Here is a 22,764-nt window from a genome sequence, read left to right as displayed (position 1 = left end):
TGTTCTAGCTGTTATATCCCCTCACAGACATTTGTTCTTGTCAGACCTGACGTGTGATTACCCCAACCAACCCAAACTCACTGCCACGGGACCGTCTGACTCACTGAAGAACCAAGGTCTTCATTTACCTTTCCACCATCTTTCTACAGCTTAGTAGTTAACCACACTTACCCTCTACCAATATTTTATGTCTTGAAAACACCCTTTCCTACTGTGAGATCAAGAATATATTTTGCTGCACGAGTGTCTCTCCCTCCTTTAGAATGCAGTCTTGAGACCACCAAGTAGTCCTGGCTTCAGGGTCTGCTATGCGCTGGCTCGCTTCTTTCGTGCCCTTGCGTTACCCAACTGCTCCAGCGCTATTTACTGTAAAGCGCATCCTTTCCCCACCAAAGTGGCAAGGCTGTTTCTGTCATTCAGAATGGCTCGCTTGATTCCACTGGTCAATCTTGTCTACCCCAGAGCCAATGCAGAGCTGTCTCAGTTACTGAACTTTATGGTCACTCTCTATCTGGTAAGGCAGGTCTCCTCACCTTGTTCTTCTTCATCAGGAATGTCTTGGCTATTCTGGCATCTTTCCTCCTCCATATATATTTTAGAATCAGCTTGTCAAGTTCCACAAAAAACCTGTTGGGATTTTTATTGGAATTGCATTGAATCTATGTAGCAATCTGGGAGAACTGACATCTTTACAATATTGAGCCTTCTAGTCCAAGGATCTTATTTCTGCATTAGTTGAGCTTACGTTTTCAAAAATTTTTAAATAATGATCTCCAGAGATTTTGTATATAATTTAAATGTATCCCCGGGTGCTTATCTTTTTGATGCTATTGTACATGGCATCTTCATAAAAAAATCATTGAGCTTTCTGTTTGTGGCCTGTGTGGGTTCGGAAATGCATTAAACTGCTTGTGGACCCGAATCTGTTAACTCAGGTAATTTAGCTGAGGGGACTTTGGTTCTCTGAGGACAATGTCTCCCTTCCCCTGTGAATAATGCAAATGCTGACTCTTCCTTTTCCATCCTCACACCTGTCATTTCATTTCCTGTCTGCCTCTGATCGCCCCATCTCATTCACGTTCACGGCTGAGTTCTTTCCAATACTCTCACCTGATCGTCACCCAGTGATGGGGAACGTCCTGCCCTCCCAGGACTGATCTCATCTGGGAACTGTTCTATGTACAAGGTTCCAACACTCAGATTTCTTTTCTGTTTGAATTGTCCCTGTACTTAGTAGTATAACCTGGGTCTCAGCTGAAGCCTTCTACCTTGAATGAACTCCAATCTTTTATCTGAATCCTAAAACCCTTCCCACAGTCCATTAATTCCCCGAGGTCCTTGACTCAGATTTTAGAGAGCTCAGACTCAGATGCTGCACTCAGCTCTATTACCATTTCCCCCCCAATTAATCCATACATCAATTGTGTCAAACGCATCTGTACATATGCTGCCACCATCATTTTCAAAACCATTTCTTTCTGCTTGAGCCCCTTGGTATTAGCTCCTTTTTCCCTCCCTCCAACCCCTAGTACCGTTTTTTAAAACACACACTCACTCTCTCACTCACCTAGAAACTAAAACAAACCAAAATTTATGTCCTTACTATAAGAGAGGGTGGTCCTGAGGAAGGGGTGGGGGCACACATCCCATCTCACAATGCTCACATTTTCACCAACTCCCAACTTTTCTCTGCTTTCCTTTTTCTCCTTCTACCTTTCAGGGCCTAGGATTTTATTATTTTACATACACGCACTCTCCTTTGATATATGTGTGTGTGTCCCAGTTCATACATGTATTCTCAACAGAATGGATTTAAACAAGTCTCTGCAACCAGTGGAGGGCTGCAGCCCAGTTCTCTCAATAACAACCTGTCTTAATCTGGTTAGGGAGCCTTCAGGACCAAAAAAAGTCCGATCAAAGCAGTGGCTTCTGAAGGCTCTGCTGGGCCAGTTCAAGTCAAGCTGAGAGGTCAGCTCAGAAGGTTACAGTGACTACCTTTTGAGATTCCAAAGAAGCAGTCCTCTTAGATTTTCTCAAAGGACACAGAGGCTAACGGCGAGGGCAGTTGGTGTGCATAAGGCCAGGAAAGAGGTGCCAGCCTGGCACCGTGCTGCTCCTCCTTCACAGGGCTGTCCTGTGCGATTTCTGTTGAGAAGCCTCATCTCGCCCTAGGGCCCTCAGGCTGCCCCTGCAGATGTCTTTTGATGAGAACTCCATGATTATTGAGAAGGGACATGATCTGAATGCCTTGCGGATGCCCACTGTCCGTCTGATGCCGTGTGCACAGAAAGGCAGGCTTCTTCGGGGAAGCCTCAGCCTCACGTGCGGATGGCTTTTGATAGAGGTGTTTATGACTCTTACCCGCATACATATATTTATCTTGAGCATGCCTTACGATGTTGAGTGCTTCCTCAAATAAATCCAATTTCTGTGAAATAACCCCTAGGACATAAATGCCGATGAAAAGGCCCAGCGTGTAACTCTTGAGATGAAAGCCGGCGAGGGGACCGTTCGACCACGGTGGGGGCACAGCAATGACGCACTCGCTCCGCTCAGCTTGTCCAGTGTCTGAGCGCAGCTGTCATGTCCCAGGCCTGCTGTTCCTTCAGCTGTCCCCCCCGGGTCCAATTGCTCTCCGAACAGCCTCCCGATGGGTGCTACTCCTTCCCATGGAGAGCTGGCCATAAGCTTCCTGGCACAGTGCAACCCGGAGGCATCACTCCTGGACTTCAAGACTCGGCGTCTCTGAAAGCACACACGCTCAGCCCCGTTTGCTCCAGTTGTCTTATTTGGAGAGTTCTTGTAAACATCACAGTGGGGACATGCCTCGTGTAAAGAGCAGTCAAAGACTGAGTAGTAAGTAATTCCCGATCTCTCCTGCCCTGTCTGCCAGTCCCCTTTAGGCAACCGCTGTCAGAAGTTCAGAGCATTCGTCCACACTTGGCTTAAAACACAAAATAACAACATCAGCACATGTACACATGCATACAAGGAGGCTCAAAGAGTTTGTGGAAACATTCCGTTATCTTGTAATACCAGTGTTCATTTTTCCACGAACTTTCGGAAGCAACACACATGTTTATATAAAAATGGGATTATAGTCTGCATATTTCTGTGTTGCATTTTCTAACAACACTTCCTTGAAGATCTAAATTTTCATGTCAATGGATTCATTTTAATGACAGCACAGAATTTCAAAATGGATGCAAGAGATCAATAAGCCCTTTGCTCTTTGTTCAATATTTACTTTTTATTCTCCTGTCAACAATGCTGTAGTGAATATCCTCACACAAACACCTCTTGTGCACCCGAAGGTCGTGCGCTAGTGAAAGACCTGGAAGCCAGGTCAGAGAGCCAGAGCCTTTTCAGTTCTTGAAGCTGTTAGGGGCTGCCGAGCTCACCTAGACTCACTGCCACCCTCGGGGCCAGGACAGAGTGGACCTGCCCCTGGGTTCTCTACACGGCACTCTGTGGAAGAGCGAGCCCTGGGGCACAGCAGCTAGGGCCCAGCTGTTAATCCAAGGGCGGGTGGTTCAAATGTACCAGGGTGCTTGCTCTCCAGGAGAGATGGGGCAGACGCTGTTCAGCCTTGGAACCCGCAATGGACTTGGTTGACCTGGGTTTCATCTCTCCAGAACCAGATGCCCAGTCTTACTCCTGCACAGCTGCTGGGTGGGTTCAGGACACCAACCTTCTAGTTAGCAGCCGAGTTATTGATTAGCCATTGTGCCCGTGAGCTTCTCTGAAATCCAGACCCGGCCCGAGTGCCCTCCCAGCGCGCTAACAATGCAAACTCCGACCTGCCTGTGCGTACGAGTGCTCGTGTCACCCTCACTCTGCCTGCCCACCCACAAATAGGACCAGTCTTGCAAAATGTTCAAATCTGATTAAAAGCAAACAAACTCGCTGTCATCAAATCCACTGACTCATATCGACCCTACAGAACAGAAGCACCTCCGTGGGGCCCTGAGACGTGGAGCTTCACAGGAGGAAAAGCGCTGGTAGTCTCCAACTGCCGCCTTTGTGGCTAGCTGCCAAATGCAGACTGCAGCGTGCCGCCGGGCTCCTTGCTCAGGTCTGGCAGGTCTCAATGGTTTCAGCGTGCATCCCCCTAACGATAGCTGCGCTTCTTCTCTGATGTTTATCACCCATTTGAACCACCAACTTTCCTACTGGAGTGTTTACTTTTGCCACAGGTTTATAAAAGTTTTATATTCATGATGAATGAGTCTTGTATTATAGTAAATACTCGCTATCAGTTATCCACTTCTAAATGGTGTTGTATGTCATGAAGAGGTTTAACATTTAAGTATATTTATTGTCTCTTAATTTTTTCCATTCTTGCTTAAAAATGTTGAGATTTACTCAGAAAAGCTTTCTTTCCTCATCTCGATTATAAAAATGTTATCCTAAGATGCCAAACAGCAAACCCACTGCCATCCAATCAATTCTGACTCCCAATGACCCTCCTGAGCCTGTAAATATTTACAGGTGCAGACAGCCTCTTCTTTCACCCGTGGAGTGGCTAGCGGGTTTGAACTGATAACCTTTTGGTTAGTACTCCAATGCCTAGTACCCCAATGTACAGTATTACCAGGGCTCCTTTATCCTATGATAGCCCACCCTCTGTGATCAGTGGACTCTGACTCACTGAGTGGCCCAACAGAGGTTCTTGAGGCTGCCCATCTTTCTGGGAGCAGATAGTCTTTCTCCAGAGGAGCAGCTGGTGGGTTTGAACGACTGACCCTTACCTTATGCTTACCTCCAGCACCACCCAGCTCCTGCATCCTGTGACAGGAAACACAATGGGTGTGTTTGTGCCCTGTGTTAGTTCTCCTCTCCCCTGGCAGAGTCACATGTGCCCCCACTGGCCAATCAGAATCTCTCTCCTGGGCTTTGGAAACTCAGGGTGAAGAGAGTCCCCCTCAGGGAAGCGCCCTTGGAGTACCCCGGCATCAACAGTTGGAAACGCCTGCCTGAGTCCAATTTGTCTTTTTGTTTTTCCTAATTTTTCTTTTAGGTCTGCCAGTTTCCCGAATGCCTCCCAATGCAGAGTTTTGTTTTTTGCTTGATTTGGCTGAGTTGACATCTCTTGTTTTTAATCAAAGAACCCACACTGACTTATCAGTTAGTAGGAGAAAGTGAGATGAGGGGAGATGTGGACGACGTGAACCTGATCTTTGACTGCAACCAGTTACCAGACTGGGAAAGACTAAAGCCTCCGGTTCACAACACGCCCGAGTCCCCCAGTCACTGCCTGTGACCGCCTGGCAGGTGTCCTCGCTAGCTGGTAGTCAAGTGAGTGGGAGGAGGTCCCAATTAAAAGAAGACTAGACATGTTGATAGCAAGAAGTAAAAAGATTACTTTTGACACCAGATAATAAGACCAGAAACGGGCCAGCGCCAGCATCAACTGCTCACCAGCAATCAGAGAATGAAACTCAGGGTTTTTCTAGGATGGATCGCATATTTTGCTGAGCCAAATGTTAAGATTTCAGAAGTCTCTTGTTTACGCCATTTTAGTTCCAAATGGATTCCGATCTTTGCTGGTGGTTCGAGTGGAGAGAGAGCGTTAAGTGTGACAGCTGAAATGATGCTCAAAGAAAGAGACGGCAGAGAAAGCCACCTTCCAAATCTCTTGTGCGGGCTAGTGCACCTGGCCTTCACACATCTCGGCTCTCAGTGCTCATGGGCATCAGGATGTACCCTAACCCAGCCTGGTGGGCTAAGAACACAAGCAAGGCAGACATGCAAATACCTGAAACAACATGTAGGAATTCATTGAGTAGATTCGTCAACAATCATAGGAACAGTGCTGATATAGATTTGGGGATGTTAGAGTAAAGAGAGGCATACTTTTTGAATATGGCCGAATTTCTAGCTACAGTGACCTGAACTGCAGCAATGTAAACTAGCGCAGGAAACTGTCAAGGGAAACAGCCGAGTGCTTCATTCACCTGGACCCCAATGCAAAGAGCCCCTGGCACGGAGCAGCAGCGACGAGACCAGACAGACCCTTCCTACCGAGACCTTCGGCACACCCCTAATGGGGTCTACAGCACATGCCTGGCTGGAGGCCGGCCCCTGGTGAGGAAAGCACTGGAATCTTTGGAGGCATCTGTCCAGTGGAGGGAGAGAATGGTATCCAAAAGGGATTCCTGATCTTTGTGTGAAAGAAGGAGTCTTGAGGCTCAGACAGCTCTCAAACACAAATATCCTCGTCATCAAGCTGATGCCAACTCTCGGCGACCCTAGAGGACAGGGCAGAACTTCCCCTGTGGGTTTCCGAGATTGAAATTCTTTATGGGAACAGAAATCTCATCTTTCTTCCAGGGAATGGCTGTAGGTTTCGAACTGCTGACCTTGCAGTTAGCAGCCCAACACGTAACCACTACACCACCAGTGCTCCTCAGACATCACAACCATACATCTCTGGTTGTGGTTAATTCACTGTGAAGCTCCCAGTAATAGCTGTGGGAGGCTGCCAACCTAGCTGAGTTGAAGAGGCCTGACTAGAACCAGCACTAGTCACTAGCCAGTAGGGAGAATGTCTCTCTCATCCAGCCTGAAAGCTCACCGAAGTCTCCACAACCTCAGAACCCATCGGGAGGTGGCTGGGAGGGGAGAAGGGGGCAGCGGTAAAGCCCCTGTACAGAAAACCCCTACTCCCCCTGTCCCTCCCTCATCTTCCTCCAGCACCTTCACCATCTGCCACGATAACGGTGCACTGCTGCTGTTAGGTGTTGTCACTCACAGCAGCGCCATGCAAACGCTGCCTGGTGCTACGCCATCCTCACAATCGTGCACCACATAAAGGGAAACACGCTTTCTGTGGTCTACTGGGTTCTGGTCGTGGACAAATTCCGAGGGACTCAGAGTTCTTCTATAATCTGACAGGTGACAGGGAACCTTTGAGGTCTACGTGATGGAAGAATTTTTGGTGACCCCTTTTCCTAGCGCATGGTTGCCAGAGGTACGCACAGCTTGCTGCAGGAACTAAAAATGGAGTTATGCAGTTGATCAAATGGTGTCGAGTCAAGGGGACAATGCCCTGAAGTCAACTGATCTAAGACTTGTTTTGCCTGAAACTTACGCTGAGCTTTCCTGTAAATCAGGCCCCTTCCAGGTAGCGCCTCACTAGCACATTGTACAAGCCCGGCAGAGACATGTTTCTCTGCTCTGTGTTTTGTCAACACCAAGCCAGGGACTGCTGCTGCTCGACAGAGCGCCTTTCTGCTTCTGGTTTGGCGCTACCCAACCTGTGAATCTTCTGCCCCAAACAAACCTCTTCTAATAGGTTTGTTTTCTTATTAACTCAGTGCCTTCTGATGACAGCATGTGGCAGAATATCCACACTGGCCTCCTCACCCCCTGGAGAAAGACCCCAAAGGCAGAAAGAACAAAGGCGCCCTCTCTTGGCCAAGCCCTGAAACACTGCAGGGCGATGAGGGGACAATCCACTTACATCTCTCGGCCCAATGATGGCAACGCTTACGAACCCCCAGTCTCAGGATGTTGAGGTTCCCTGAGTAGTTTCCTACTACTGAGCCCCAGCCCCAGTCTGTGCATGCCACCACCCACTCTGGCACAAAAGGCCTTCAGGGGTGTCAGTGCGCTATGGCAAACTAGACCAGATGCAGCTCAGCCCCTGGTCCCTAATGAGATGTGTGCATGGTTTGTGTCCTTTCTCACGGCGGGGACCGCCCCCGTGAGGCAGTCCTGACCTCTCTGTGCTGGGTTCGCAGGCGTTCTGCCTCGTGAACTGCCCACGATGCTGATGACGGAGAGCAGGAAGCTACGTACCCTACATGCACGTGCTACCTTCAATACAGTGCAGCCCTTCCTCTCACCGCTGCACACTGGCCCGGCGCGCTCCTGCCCGCAGTGGCCGTGGTAGCAGCAACAGCGGTAACAGGCTCACCAGCACAGAGCTCTCACCCAGGCTACGTGGACTTGTCACCGCCAGCGTAAAAGGGACCAACACCAAGACTTTAATGAAGCAACCAGGGGATCAGCCAGCTACCCATCGGCAGGTGGATCACACTGAATTCCTTTAGCTGAGGAGACAGAGCAATGGGCTCTTAGCACCTCTCTCCGGATTTGTCTATCCCACCTTGCCTTTAGGCACAAGGCCACAACTGGAGGATTTGCTAAACTGCCTTATCATGGGATCTTAAAGAACATTCCTTCTAAACAAAGAACTCATTTTGCAGAAAACGTATGGGAGTGGGATTTACACCCACCAGCACAAAGCAGCTGCTATTACACAGATATTATAGAAGCAGCCGATCAAAGACCCGGCTAGGGTGCTGGGGAGGCAACGCTGTCTCATGGGGCTCGGCCAATGTTCTTACTCAACGAGCATTAACTGTCACAGCTAGGAGAAAGGGGCCCGCACTTTTTTCACGAACGCGGGGCCGGTAAATAGTTTCCTAGCTAATCCCCACGTGGGAGAGTTAGTTCCGTGATTGCCTCGAACTGCAAAGTGGACCACACTGCTCTCAATCCCCCACCCCCACCCCCACGGTAACCACTGCTCCTTTCTTTTTGCTATCAGTTCTCCAACTCGGTGGGTCTCTCTGTCCAGCTCCCAAAAGGAAAACACACACTGGTCTCCGCCAGTCATAGGAACCTATTTCTCCCCGTCTATGAAACAGCTAAGAAGTAGGAAGTGACAGACATGCCTCTAGAAGCGTCTTCCCTGAAACACACGGGAAGGAAGGAGCCATCCTTCCTACTGGATTCTGTAACCGCGCCACGTCACGCCTGGTACCAGGGCAGCCACTGTGGCATCATCAGGGGAGTCCGTCTAAGAGACACCGCCAACAAACACATCCCTTCCGGCTGAGTGGGACGTTAGAAAGGACACTGCAAACTGGTGAATTCACTGCCTCTGAAAGTGCCCCTGCAGTACAGTACTCAAAGTCACAACCCGCCCCGCACTGCCGCCCAAGGCCACTCTTGCAGCCCCATCTGGACAACTGTGGTTGCCTCGCATGGACTCTCCTGCGTGTCCTGGCAGCCCTGTGGGTTATCCTCCACGCGGTAGTTAGTCGGTGTCTCGACATCAGTCTGCTTGGTCTGTGGCTGTCTTTTCTCATGACAATGCATAAGGTCTATGGTCTGGTCTAGTCTTTTTTTTTAAAACTTTTTCTTCAGCTCCATACTTTCACTCATTCTCTAGACTCTCACCACCAGGCCAATTCCCAGCAACCCTTAGGCAGGGCAGAACTGCCCCTGTAGGTTTCCAAGACTGTAGCTCTTTATGGGAGTAGACAGCCTTGCCTTTGATGAGCTTGTAATTAACAGCCCATAGCATAACCACTGCAGGGCAACTTTCATTTTTTAACATGCTCCTTCCTCTTCCACTCTTACCACTGATAGTTTGGTCTTTCAGTTCCTGGAGCCTTGAATGTGCCCCTTGCTAACAGATCAGGTCTGAATTCAAACCCCATTTCTGAAAGGAAGCTGCTGACCTGAAATCAGGTGGCTCACAAACATGCCCCGCTTCCTTCATCATTGTCACTGGGTGCCTTAAAGGGAGTTTCCTTACCTTGCCACCAGTCTATGCCAACTGCCTACTTACGGTGCTCTGCAACCTCTGCTCTAGAGTCTAGAGGACATCTCTTAAGAGAGACTCCTACCCTGTGCGGCAATGCTTCATGTGCTGCTGTATTGTTGTTCTTGTTTGTACAGCTTCCTTACAAGACATTCAGCTCCCTGAGAGCAGGGATCAGAGCTGGCTTTGTTCTCCAGCACGTCCCTGACTTATTCCACCAATGAACTGAGATACAAGGATGCAAGGGTAGATAGATGGACAGGTGAGTGGAAGGTAGGTATGTGAACAAGAAGACACGTACAGCTTTTTCCTTTCCCGCTCATGACTGCAGAGGGAGGGGGATCAGATAAACTTGGGAAATTATTTCTCACCTTTTAGCCCTTTAGAAACCTGTTTCTACCCCCATGACTCAAGAGGCCAGATCGCAGGTTTGCCTCCCCCCTCCTGACACTGCAGACTCAACAAAGAACTCACGTTGAATTCCTCTCTGAAGAGCTTATTGTCGTCGGCCATCCTCCGGTTAATCTCCTCCTCCAGTTTGTCCACGGGCAGAGGTGGGTACTTCCTGTTGGTACTTGGGGACCTGGCCAGAAGTGGCACACTCTGGGGCTCTGGAGTGCACAAGAGGAAAGGATGGTCAAATGCCCTGAGGATGCAACTCTTCTGGGGGCTCGCAGCTCTCCTCAAGGGTCTCTCCCCCACCTTACAGTCTTATTCTGGTAACAAGATGGGAGCCCTCTAACTTCTCTGTTTTATTTCTGTGCGGCTTCCCCACACCATTAGGGCTGCCTTACCCACATCCTCGGTGCGGCCGTTCGATAAGCGGAAAGAATTGGAATGGCTCCCAGCTTGCTTGTATTTCTTAAACCTAATGAGAAAAAGTTTGTAGTGAAACAGTAAGCAGAGAGGCAGGAGAGGCCAATCACTGGCGTCATAGTCTTGTTTTTATAGATTCCTAAGTTTCTTCTACCAAACAAACAGCCTCTTTTGGAGACAGATCATATACGTGCCGAGGGAGCTCCCTCCCAGGCTGACTGAGTACCTTCAGCATGGCCTGCCCCCTCTGGAAGCACTAGAAGCCAACCTCTGCCCCACCAACATGCCCGGCTCTCTGGTGAGTGCCAGTTCCAGGACCCACAGGAGGTCAGAGCCACACAAGAGAAAGAAAGGAGTCGAACAGAGTGGGGAAAGAGGGAAGGAGCCACGGAAACACAGAACTTTAATTTCCCCCAGGCAGCCACGGAGCCCCGGGAAAGCATGGAGCTTCAGGTCGAGTGAGTGGAAGGGTGGCCCCAAGTCTCCTGCAGAAGGATGGGACGCACAGGCCACACTGTGGATGGTGCATGAGGCTCTGCTCTCTTTATCCCTCCAGAGGAACGGAGGGATCTCAGAGCACAGCAGAGCACAGGTAAAGAGCTACACCCTGGTAGTGCCAGTCAATGCTCCGTCCTCTCCTCTCCCTTGGCTTCCCTTCTTTGCTCCTGCGTCCTCAGTGCCACTGTCTACAGGACCCTGAAAGGGCCCAGAAAGAGGAGCTCTCTAATTCACAAAACTCAGCTCAGCATATCAGGGTCAGGGGTCCCACACGGGTTGAGGACAAAGCCTCAACTAGAAATAAAGCAGACCTTTGCTGGGCACGTCACTGAGGCCCTTGCTGGAGTTATTTCAACAGGGTAACATCTTCAGATCTTGAAACCCCTTGAATCTGTAACGCACCACACCCTTTTGAGCTTTGGATTGAACGAGAGAGCTGGGCTTGGACAGAGAGAAGCCACGGGGAGGGGCTGGTTCTTCGGGAAGACTAGGTAGAACGCAAAAAGCATTTCTAAATAGACTCTGAAAAGACTCTTAGCACGATCACCGAGTCATTGCCTCTCTGCTCTACTTCTTGGCCGCCTGCGTCTTGCTGTCTCCTGGGCTGTGGGAGCTCACCCTGGGTGTTGGAGGATCCAGAACGTCACTGTGCTCACCTTAACATGTACAGAACTATGATAATAAACACGATCACTAGCAGAGAGGACAGGGCCACCATGACTGCGATAATGGGCGTCTCATCTGAAAGTAAAAAAGAAGAACATGTCATTATTGCTCCTTCTCAAAGAGGCTCAAGTCAGCCACTCGGGAAAAGCCCCTGAGGAGGACAGCAGGACGCAGGCAGGGAGAGGGACAGATAGGGGTAGAGCCCAAGGTGGCACGCCTGGCATATCACATAGCTGCTTACGCTCAAACTCTCAGTCTCCCTGCACTAGTCCGTGAAGGCAGGGACTTTGTTTCCTTTGTTGCTAGATCCTTTGACCTAACATAGTGCTTAGTACTCGGAGATCCCTGTGGGAAATGACGGCATGAAGATGTCTAGCCCTGATGGGAAGCTGGGTGTATGAGGCCAGTACTGTATCCTCACAGCCTCAAGGAGCACCCACTAGAGGAAGATGGAGGAAGAAGGGGAACGGGCAGCTGCCCTCTCATAAACCCAAAGGGTTTCCTGGCAGGCAATCATGTTCCTGATTTAAATAATAAGGTGGCATGATGTATCCAAAAATGCTGGTGCTCCTTTCTACTGCCTCACCCCGCAGGTGCCTTTCGCCAGAACCACAGCGCTGGGCGACGTGGTAAACCGGTGCTCCCTTCCACACCAATGGCGAGCCGCCTTTCCCAGGGCAGCTGACCAGGTGCTGGCCGATGTCCTATCACCCACAGCCTCACTCAGCAAACGAACGGGAGCCGGCCTGCCGCCGTCTTCCCTCCACAAACACACAGCCTGCCTGACTCTTAACGATCTTCCATCCTTCCTGCTGAGGAGGAGGACGTGTGTGCCGTTCTTGTGTTAATCGTGTCACGCACTGCTGTCCTCTGAAAGACTTGGTTTCTTGAAGTCACTCATTCCCAGTCACCCACAGTGCCACATCTCTCTTCACAGCTGCCTTCTCACAACAGGTGCCTAAAAGTGCTTCCTCTACTTCTTTACCATCGGCACTCCTCCATCTAGAGAGTTCCGATGCTCACCCTCAGGACTTCATGTAAATGGGTTCACCCAGAACATCACAAACACTCCACTGGTCTCTCCTGACAACGGGTCGAAAGTGCGTGAGCCAACAGCTCATCATCTTTAAGGAGCATTCTGGCTCTTTCTTCTAAGACAGATTCGTTTGCTCTTTTGGTAGTCTAAGAGTATTTTCAATATTCTTGGATAGACCATCATTTAAATGCATTGATTCTTCTTTGGTCTCCTTATTCAATGCCCAACTTTCATATGTAAATGAGGCAATTGGAAATACCTGGGCTTGGGTCAGGCACACCTTAGTCCTTAAAGTGACCTCCCTGCTTTTCCCCAGTTAAAGATGTTTGTGCAGATCTACCCAATGTAATGAGACAGATGGTAGCTCTTGGTACCTGTTCAAGAGTGGGTTCAGTTGAGTGGTGAGTGAGAAAACCTGAACAAAGTGAGAGAAGAAGTAAAAAAGATGAGAGAGCAAGACATAATTTCCTTTTTTTGAGATATTTTACCATAAAAGAACCCCCAGAAGAGGTGCAGCCGGTGGAGGAAGATGTGGGACAAGAGCTTCTTGTCTTGTTTTTGGTTTTGTTTTCATGAGATGGAAGATGGCAGGTGACTTTCTTTCTCGATCTCTGCTGCTCCTTCTTCCACTACCAGAGTTCTCCATGTGAGCCCTCTTTAGGGAGCTCTCCCCCTGCTATTCTTCTCTGAACTCCGGTTCAATGGCTCCACTGTGAAGAGCAGACCACACCGATTTTCTGCGTGTCTGAAAACTAGCACTCTCCAGTGAGGAACAGCACTGCCAACACTTGGTTGCTTAAGCACGGAGCATGGGAAGCTCCTTGATTTCTCCTTCACGCTCACCTTCCAGATCTAACCCAGAAGCCAGTCATGTATTTTAGGAACAGCACTAACATCTCAACTTTGTCCTTTCTGCCCCTTATTCTCATGCCATTGTTCTAATCTCTATCCATTCTCACCAGGATCACAACAAGTCTCAGTCCCTTGACAATCCACTCTTCAAACAGTCAGTGATCCTAAGCAAGCAAATCAGATCAAGTACCCTCCTCTCTTACCAAAACTTCTCAATGATTTCCCAGCAATTACAACAGTATCATCAAGGCCTCAGCTAGCCTCCTGATGTAGCACCTACTGAACTCAAAGGGGAGGAGGCCCTGGTGGCGTAGTGGGGGACAAGTTGAAGTGCAAATCACGAGACAGCTGTTTGAAACCACAGAGCCTCCACAGGAGAAAGGTGAGCTTTCTACTCCCATCAACAGTTAGGGCAGCGGCTCTCAACCTGTGAGTCGCCTGATTCATCACAGGAGCAAAATGACAGTGATCAAGGAGCAACGGAAATCACTTTATGGTCGGGGGGTCACTACAACTCGAGGAACTGTATGAAAGGGGCGTGGAATTAAGGAAGTTGAGAACCACTGAACTGACCAGATGGCAGGGAGTCCGTGTGAGTGTGTGTGCGCAGGCTGTTGACATGGTCAGCTAAGTGCTGGGCTGCACCCAACTCGCCCACAGGTTGAGGGACGGCTGTGTCTTAAGCAGGCTCACCTGGAAAAAGAGCACTTGGAACAGAGCACTTGGTCACAGACAGAGGCGACCAAAGTAGCCTGCGTTTTCAAGATTTCTATGGTGAAAACCTTCAAATGTCCTGAGCACACTAACAAAGCCCTAGGTAAGCACATTACAGCTTCAACATTACAGAAACAGACCACTTGTTTTCATCGTTCAGAGCTGAAGTCATGTGGGGACGGATAACCCTTTGCTGCGGGGCACTGTTTCATACACTGTAGGGAGTTTACTAACATCCCTGCCCACTATCCAGCAGATGCCAGGAGTACCTGCCTTCCTCTCCCTGGCTGTGACAGTAAATGATGTTCCAGAGCCCTTCCTTTGTGAGGAGAAGCCTCGCTTGCAGCTGAGAATTACTATCGCTCCCCCATCCAGCAGAGGGCTATCTGAAAGCAAACCCGAGGTATCATTTCAGTCACCGATGCTTTCATATCTATCACCGAGAGATGGGATCCCTGGGTAAGCACTAGAAAGGTCAGCAGTTCAAACCCTCCTAGACGCATCTTGGAAGTAAGGGCTGGTGAGCCACCTCTGAATGATCAGTCATATATGGAAGGTGTTCATTTCTACTTTGCATGAATGGGGTTGGAATCCCAGTCAGAACCGATTTGATGGCAACTACAGCCATAAATAAGATGATTCTTAATATAACTACATAATAGCATTATGCCATCAAAAATACCCAAACAAAACAAACCCCCAAACTCTAAATCCTTAATATGCTGTAATAGCCAGTTATTAGCTATTTCTCATGAATATTTTTTTCCAGTTTAGAATTAGCTTCCAGACAGGGACCCACACAGTATTCAGCCTGGCTATGTACACTAGGTCTCAAGAGGGCTTCTTTGATGGGCCCCGAGACAGAGAAAAGGCACAGAAGGTGCCTGAGGTAATTCGAGGCAGCCGCAAGAGATGAAGAAAGGGAAAGAACCAAGACAGCTTTGCTTAAAGGAGAACTGTTGCCCCACTTCCTAAACCCTCACTGAACCGTGAGCTAGAATATGTCCCTAGTATCCTCCTGAAGGGGCACCTACTCGGAGTAAATTCCTACCCACTTAAGGCTTGAGGCAAAGAGCATCCAAAGCTCTCCAGATAACTAAGGAACATGATGATCGCCCCGGGTAACAGGTAATAGAATAGTAAACCTTTAAAAATGGCAAACATTTTTAAAAAGCATCTTCAGGGACACCCGGGCTGGTAGGGAGGGGCGGAGGGGAGGAAAGGAGGAGTGTGAGCTTAGGACAGGCGGGGTTCTGTGTGTGTGTGTGGGGGGGCTAATTTGGAGGAGGAGAGGGGTGATGGGTGCATGACACGAAGGACAGAATCAATCTCAACAATGTATACAGGTGCAAATGGTTTTGTGGGAAATGGCTTCAATACATCGAGTTTACCACAATGGAAGGAGACACCCACAAAACAGAAACCATCTAAAAAAAAGAGAGAACAAAAACAAGATGAGGGAGGGGTGTCTCAACAAAACAGTGGAAAAGGAGGGCAGAGATAAGTGAGAACTAAGTTAGCAATAATAAGGCGAGGTGGAACAAACTGGATCGATCTAGAGCTCGTGTGTATTCAGCAGGAATTCACGAAAAAGAAAACAGTACGGAGGGAGGGACAGGAACGATACAGGAAGCTCCCTGAGCCATTGGACCTAGTGATGTCATCAGGTCTGCAGAAACAGTGAGAAAAAACAAACCAACAAAAACCACCCAACCAGACACATCCTGCAGTCCAGGGATTCAAATCTCTACGGCCCCACGGATACAGGTTGTTCCTGACTTAAGCATTTAAGAGTTATTTAGCACAACATCGATAGCTGTCTTCTTAAAAATCTTGTACATCTGGCTAGCGATATGCATTACACACAATGTTCAAATATATCTCTACTTTTATATGCAATGTATCCAGCCCACAGAGATCAAGATCAGATTTATAAAGGCACTGGTAATAAAAGGCGATTGAAAATAAAAAGAGGTATTCAATTTACATCAGACCTGGTTTACAACAGAGTCCTCAGAATGAAAGGCCACAATAACCTGGGGACTAGCTATAGCAAGGTCTCTTAGAATGATTTATGAAATACTAACCCAACTAACTAAATACTCGCCATCTCTTAGTTAACAGGACACTTAAAGGGGGAAAACATTCTTAAAGTGCTTGGTAGGAAGGACAAGATTAGGTGCTTCTACTCATTAGTTTTTTCCAAACTCGTGGGGAATGATTATTTTGATGGATGCTCTCTCACGCTTTCGCTCCGATTCCGAAGGTCAACTTACTGTTGTCCTGGACAAAACGTGCACGGCCTCCCCCTCTCCTCTCTGGTGAGCAGGTACCCAAGGCTTACTTAGACTATTAATACCGTGTCTTTAGCCACAGGGCTAAACATCTGTAAAAGTCATACAAAGCCCAAAGGAGCCAACATTTCATCGACAAAAATAAAATGCTTGAAGGTAACCGTGGCGGAGAAATTAAGGATTAACTGTGGCATAGACAGAAAGGGCCGATATTACCAAGGAGTAAATGAGTGACGTGGTACAGCAAAGAGAGTGTGACTTTCTTCCTTCTTATAACACTCAGGACCTGCTAGAGCCCTTCCTCCACCTTACAGCAAAACACAGCCCAACAGACAAACGTATGCTGAACACTGGTCTCTGATACCCTTCTTGATGAGGTTAGAAGGGAAATGACGTCGAGTTAACACACACACAGTCACAGAAGCACACGTACCACAGACTGGAAGGAGAGGACACACAGATAAACATTGTCCACTGTGTTGGAGGGACAACACACAACAAGGTGAGGGGCTCACCTCTTCTGTCCTTTGAGTCAGAATTACCTGTGTATTAAGTGAAAAAATAAAAAACATTCACTCAGATTGAAAATACAATGCTATTCAACACACGGTAAGACAAAACCCGCTCCAGGAATTGAGTTCCTCCATGAATTATGGATGGTGGAACTACAGTGAAGCAACCTCCAACAACTAGGAAACGATAGTCTCCAGATTCACGGAACTTCTGTCCGTGCACGGCTTGATCTTTTCCGCAAACACGCAAACAAGGCGGCATCAATATTCGCTAACCAGGAAGTTCCACAATGCAAGGAGAAATAGAAATGCAACATAACAGGATTAGAGGATTTGATTACTTGCAAGGGCTTGATTAATTCTATTAAAAGCAAGAGGGCAAAATGAAATAAGGATTTAAGAGATCTACATGGTAATGCTGCTGCTGTGTTCTCTCAAGTCAATGCTGACTCACGGAAATCCTACAGGACAGAGTAGAACTGCCCCCAAGGGTTTGCTAAGCTAAACACTGTACTGTGGGAGAGAACCAGGTTCTTTCTCCTGTGGAGCTGCTGGTAGGTGTGAACCTCCAACCCTTTGGTCGGCAGCCCAGTGTTTAACCATAGCAACGCCAGACTCCTAGTTAACTATATGTTAACAAATAATATAAATCTTAATTCGGATATAACCAACTCTACACACTAATGAAAACACCTCTTTTTCAAATCTTTAAAAATCTTCACAATAGAATCAGTACAGACAATACTCCTATATATTATTTCATCATGATATAATAAACTAGAAATTTCTGGAATAAGTAAACATTTGAAATGAAAATAAAAATAAATTTCAAAATAGCTAATCAATAACAGTAATTAAAGTACTTCTGTGGCAGCACCCACCAACTCTTCCCCCAATATCGGTCTCTTCCTCCTCCTGTGTTTGGTACAAAACCCCAGTATTTTTTCAGCCGAGCACAAAGCTTCCAGTTAGAGACTACATGTCTTAGACTCCTTTGTACTTGGTACAGCCATGTGATGGGTTCTGGCCAATGGGAAAGGCACAAACGTGATGGGGGTGACATCTGAGTCACATCCTTTGGAAAGGAAATTGCTTGTTCCTATTCCCTGTGAGCCATCTCTGACCAAGCAGATGAGGGCAACATTGTCAGGATGACAGGGCCCTGAGACGGACGAAAACCCCGCAGGTTTCTGAGGAGGCAAAGCCCATGCCGACGTCTAGAGTGTGACAAGGACAGGAAGCAGACTTGGGTCTGTTGAAACCATGGAATCTTAGCATGTCTTTGTCTCAATAGCTTACAAGGCACCCTAATTAATAACAGCACTACCTACTAGAACACCTATGGAATATGGCTGAAGCAGAGCTTATACAAATTCACTCCCTCAACAGCACTAGCATTAGTCAAGTGTGACTCGCAGTGACTCCTGAGGACAAGATAGAACTGCGTATAGGAAGTCGAATGCTTCACTCATCTTTCTCCTGCAGAGTGGCTGGTGGTTTCAAACTGCTGACCCTGTGTTTTATTTGTATTTTTAAAAATCACAACATGATTTAAGTGAATATAAAGAAACAAATGAAATATTTAAGAAGCTATAAAGGCACAAAATAAAGATAAGAAAAACAAAATGTGATAAAAAATAATGAATGTAAAACTGAAAAAAAATAGACTATACAAAAGGAGGTTCCTTGAAAGGAAAAAGCTGCAAGCCATGAAATAAAAGATCAGTCAACTTAAAACAAGGGGAAAGGAGGCACAGTATATGTATAAAATAAGAAATACAAAAAAAGAAATAGGTAGGAAATTAAATAATCTAAGAGATGATTTTTCATCAAATTCTAAATTTGAAAACATGAATGAAACGCACCGTTTTCTAGGAAAACTTGCAAGCTATTTTCATGAAGAAGAAAAAAAAAGCACTGAGAACCGAGCATCCCAAATAGCACACATGCAGGAAAAACCCAGACTAATGTCACTGCAGAACTTACAAATTACTACTGAAGAGAACTCCTCAATAAAGTAATTACTAGCAATGACAAGTGTGAGGACACAGAGCTGCTGCTGCAGGAATGCTGTGCTGGTCCTGACTCTCGGGGACCCTTCCTCGGGGCGACAGAGCGGAGCTGCTCGGCCTCACAGTCCTCTTAGGTCTGCGCCATTGGCGACAAAGTGCAGACAGTTCAACATGAGAGAATCTATTGATATCATCCAACGTGACAATAGATCAAGACAAAAACATGCATCTTGCTCATTGCAAAGCAGGCCTTTGGAAACATGTTAACACTTATTCTTGATATAAATTCTCATTAAAATGGGAGTAAATCGGTATCTAATGAACATGATAGAAGCCTCTCGACTAGGACTTGGCCCCCCCATGTTTCACGGGGGCGACAGGGCTACCTGCTTTTCCCAGTGTCGCTTAGCTTTGTTTTGTAGACCTGCACCTGTGCAATGAACTAGAAGAAGAAAAGGCTTAAATAGCTGGACTAGATATTTGCAGCTGAGATGATCTGCAGACCTACAATAAATGTTGAAAAAAATCACTTTAAGATGCCTAGTACAAAATAGGCCTATGAAACTCAGCAGTTTTCACATCTCCACTGCAGCCAGCCAGAAGATATAGTGAAGTCAAACATTCCATATATATATATATATATGTATATATATATATATATATATACATATATATATATATGTATGTTCTGGAAATTTAGTATCTGATGACCGAACTCTTGAATGGTATGATGTTGTCTGAGTTATGTCCCAATAAAGTGATTTGGGGGGAAAATTAGTATCTGAAAGAAAGTGACAAGAAAAGTATAGTATCAGGGATAAAATAAGACTTTAGCAAATGAAATACATCACATTCTTAAGTAGACTCAGTATCTTAAAGATGTCAATTCTCCCTGTTCATCTACAAATTTAACATAATAACTGTTTCTAGCTAGAAAACTTGATTCTAATGTTCAAATGAAAAAGCAGAGCAAGAATTGCAAGCAATATTCTAGAAAGAAATTATTCACCTCACCAGATATCAAAATATTTTTAAAATTCACAATTCTAGATAGTTAAGATTTTGCACATGGAAAGACACAAAAAGATCAACAGAAAATATAATAAATGCCCCCAAATGGAATTGTAGTACATATGGGAACCTAATACATTCAGAATGTAATTTAGGCTAAAGGTAGTACTTCAAAACAGTTAAGGAAAACAGATCATTAGAGTATTGAGACAAGTAAACAGGCACAAAAACAGATTCACAGCTCATGCTTTGCATCAAAATTAAGTCCAGACAGATAAAGAATTGAATGCACACATGCAGTACATGCACCTATGCTAAAGAAAACATAAAGTCCAGGAAAAACATGAGAAAAATTATTTTATAATCTTGGAGGAGGAAAAGCCTTTCAAAGTATGACCAATACTTGGAAAGCATTAAATTAAAACAAACTGATATTTTTAATTAAAAAAATTTTAATGGCAAATAGTAGTCTCTGCCATGTAGAAAAATAGCTACATGACCAACTGAGGGAAAAAAGATTTGTAACTTCTAACGTTGGCGAAGGACTTGTTTTCAAGACCATGTAAAGAGCTTTTCTACACGAGTCAGAAAAATTTGACATACCATTATGAAAAATGGGTGAGGATGTCAACCATGGATTCTCAGGAAAAGAAATATAAACAATCCCTAGAAATATGGAAAGATGCTCCACCTCACTCAAAGAAATGCAAATTAAAGCTACACAGAGATGCTATTTCCTACCTGACAAAGATTGCGGATTTTGAGGATTCAATGCATTCAAAGGAGTAGAGGAAAACAGGCATTTAGGAACCTTGTAAATAGGAATATATTTCCCAGTAGAGGAAAATGTGGCACTATCTATCAATTCATAAATGTCATTTAAAAGTAATTTATCCTACCAATATTCTCATCCGTGTCTGAAATGCCAAACTATGCTGTTTTTAAGAGTACTCTGAAAACAAAACTCAATCACCACAGATGGGGAGATTGGATAAATATATTAAGGTATATTAATATAAGGAATCTTAGACATTAAAATGAGTAACACAACTCTTTACTAAGATACAGAATATAATAGGATAACTGAATAACGCAATTTGTGTTACAAATGGAAAAGAAAGGCATATGTACGCAATTGCTCATTTTAAAATGGAAACAAACAGAGACTTAAAGCAAAGGTCAACCGGAGAGAAACAGAAAGATTACAGAATAAATCCAGGATATATCCAACGGGCAAATAACAGGAGTTGTGGAAGCAGAGAACAGAGAATATGGAAGAGGGAGCATATTTTTCAGCAAAATAGACGAAAAATCTTCCAGAACTGAGTGATCGAGTCTCAAAAGGTCGTGTCGAGTATTCAAAATAATCAAGGGACAAGCTCCATGTGAAGACACACCTCCGAAATTTCAGGACATCAATGATTAAGAAAGACGGGGTCCTGGTGGCGCTGTCAGGTAAGCACTGAACTATTAACCTCAAGACTGGCAGTTCAAATCAACCAGCTACTCGGCCGGAGACAGAGGAAGCGATCTGCTCCCGTACAGGTTTACAAAGCCCCGGGAGCCTTCTACGGGGTTGCTATGTGCCAAAATGGACTAGGCAGCAGGGTACGGTATGGTATGGTAATGATAAAGAAAAGGACTTTAAAAACATATAAAGAATTGGGAATCAGGCTAGCAGTAGAATCCTTAAGGCCTAGGAGTTTGGGAAACAGGGCAATATAGAAATCCTGGGGGCAGTGAAAAGCTTTCCTCAAATTCTATACGCAGGTCTAAAGGTGTTTTTAGGTATGCATGGTTTCCCGATGCCTATTTCCTAGAGATCACGTCTCTAAAAGCTACTAGAAGATTCATTGTACTAAATGATGGAATAAAGGTAGAAGGCAATACGGGAGCCATGAAAGAGCAAGACATTTCCAGATGATGGAGAAGGCTGCTACCTGTGTAAGCGAACACGCTGAAGAGCAAGAACAAGCTCTCCAGGTGAAAACGAAATAGCACATGATCTCCCAAGCTTTGTAGAAAACTATACTCAGAGGCTACGGAGAGTGTGGGCAGCACTGGCTAGCAGTAGGTAAAGAGAAAACAAAACAAGCAAATATGGTAATTATTAAATTCATTTTAAAAGGTTGTACAGCAAAAGGAAAACAATTTCATTACACGTGTAGCTCACCAACGAATGTTATTAGTCATAATAATGTACAACATCAAATACTGGTTTAACTCAACATTGGTACTTTATTGAGGGAGGATTCGTGAGATGGTGGTGAGGAATGGGAAGCGGAGGGGAAAATGTGAAATTCAAGCTCCAGAAAGGGTTTCCTTGTGTTATGCTGGTCTTGAATAAAAGTCACCAGTGAAATGCAGTCTGTTTCTTCTGACGTGAAAGTGCTAACTGTACAACTGACTTCTTAGTGAGGGCATCATTTGAACCCACAGTGGTACTGTGCGTGTTTGGGCTGCTAACCACAAGGTCAGCAGTTCAAACGCACGGCTCCTTGGGAGTAAGTTAACACCATGTGCTCAATAAAGATTTACACATTCATCATAGGGCAGCTATGAGTCTGAATCCATGTGATGGTGGTGGGTTAGGTCTATGGTGGGCTTGAGGAAGATCATGGGAAGCTAAAACCCACAGGAAGGGTAGAAAGACCACTGATGTGATAAATAGGTCAAACTTGCTACCTGCCAGACCTGAGATCTAAAGCATATCAGTTAACTAACAGTCTTAAACTTTATCTATTCACAGGAGATAATCCTCCAAGGTCCCATCACAGAACGTTTAATGGAAAGA

The 22,764-nt window shown here is 46.1% G+C and overlaps 1 protein-coding gene across 3 annotated transcripts in view; it reads right to left on the bottom strand.

Moving 5' to 3' along the window:
* The window catches only part of PTPRA (protein tyrosine phosphatase receptor type A), a 144,217-nt gene that overhangs the window by 23,781 nt on the left and 97,672 nt on the right, over positions 1-22,764 (bottom strand). For 2 of the 3 annotated variants that reach the window (XM_075563909.1, XM_075563907.1), the window contains 4 exons: positions 16,951-16,977; positions 11,530-11,614; positions 10,354-10,427; positions 10,034-10,170 (listed from right to left, as the gene is read on the bottom strand). In XM_075563909.1, coding sequence (XP_075420024.1) covers positions 10,034-10,170; positions 10,354-10,427; positions 11,530-11,614; positions 16,951-16,977 — 323 coding nt within the window. The remainder of the gene's footprint in view (positions 1-10,033; positions 10,171-10,353; positions 10,428-11,529; positions 11,615-16,950; positions 16,978-22,764) is intronic. The other variant, XM_075563908.1, reaches the window with a different exon arrangement.

Source organism: Tenrec ecaudatus, chromosome 12 (assembly GCF_050624435.1).
Source record: "Tenrec ecaudatus isolate mTenEca1 chromosome 12, mTenEca1.hap1, whole genome shotgun sequence".
Classification (NCBI taxonomy): domain Eukaryota; kingdom Metazoa; phylum Chordata; class Mammalia; order Afrosoricida; family Tenrecidae; genus Tenrec; species Tenrec ecaudatus.
The sequence above is the reverse complement of the archived record's forward strand: the minus strand, read 5'-3'. Positions and strand labels throughout refer to the sequence as shown.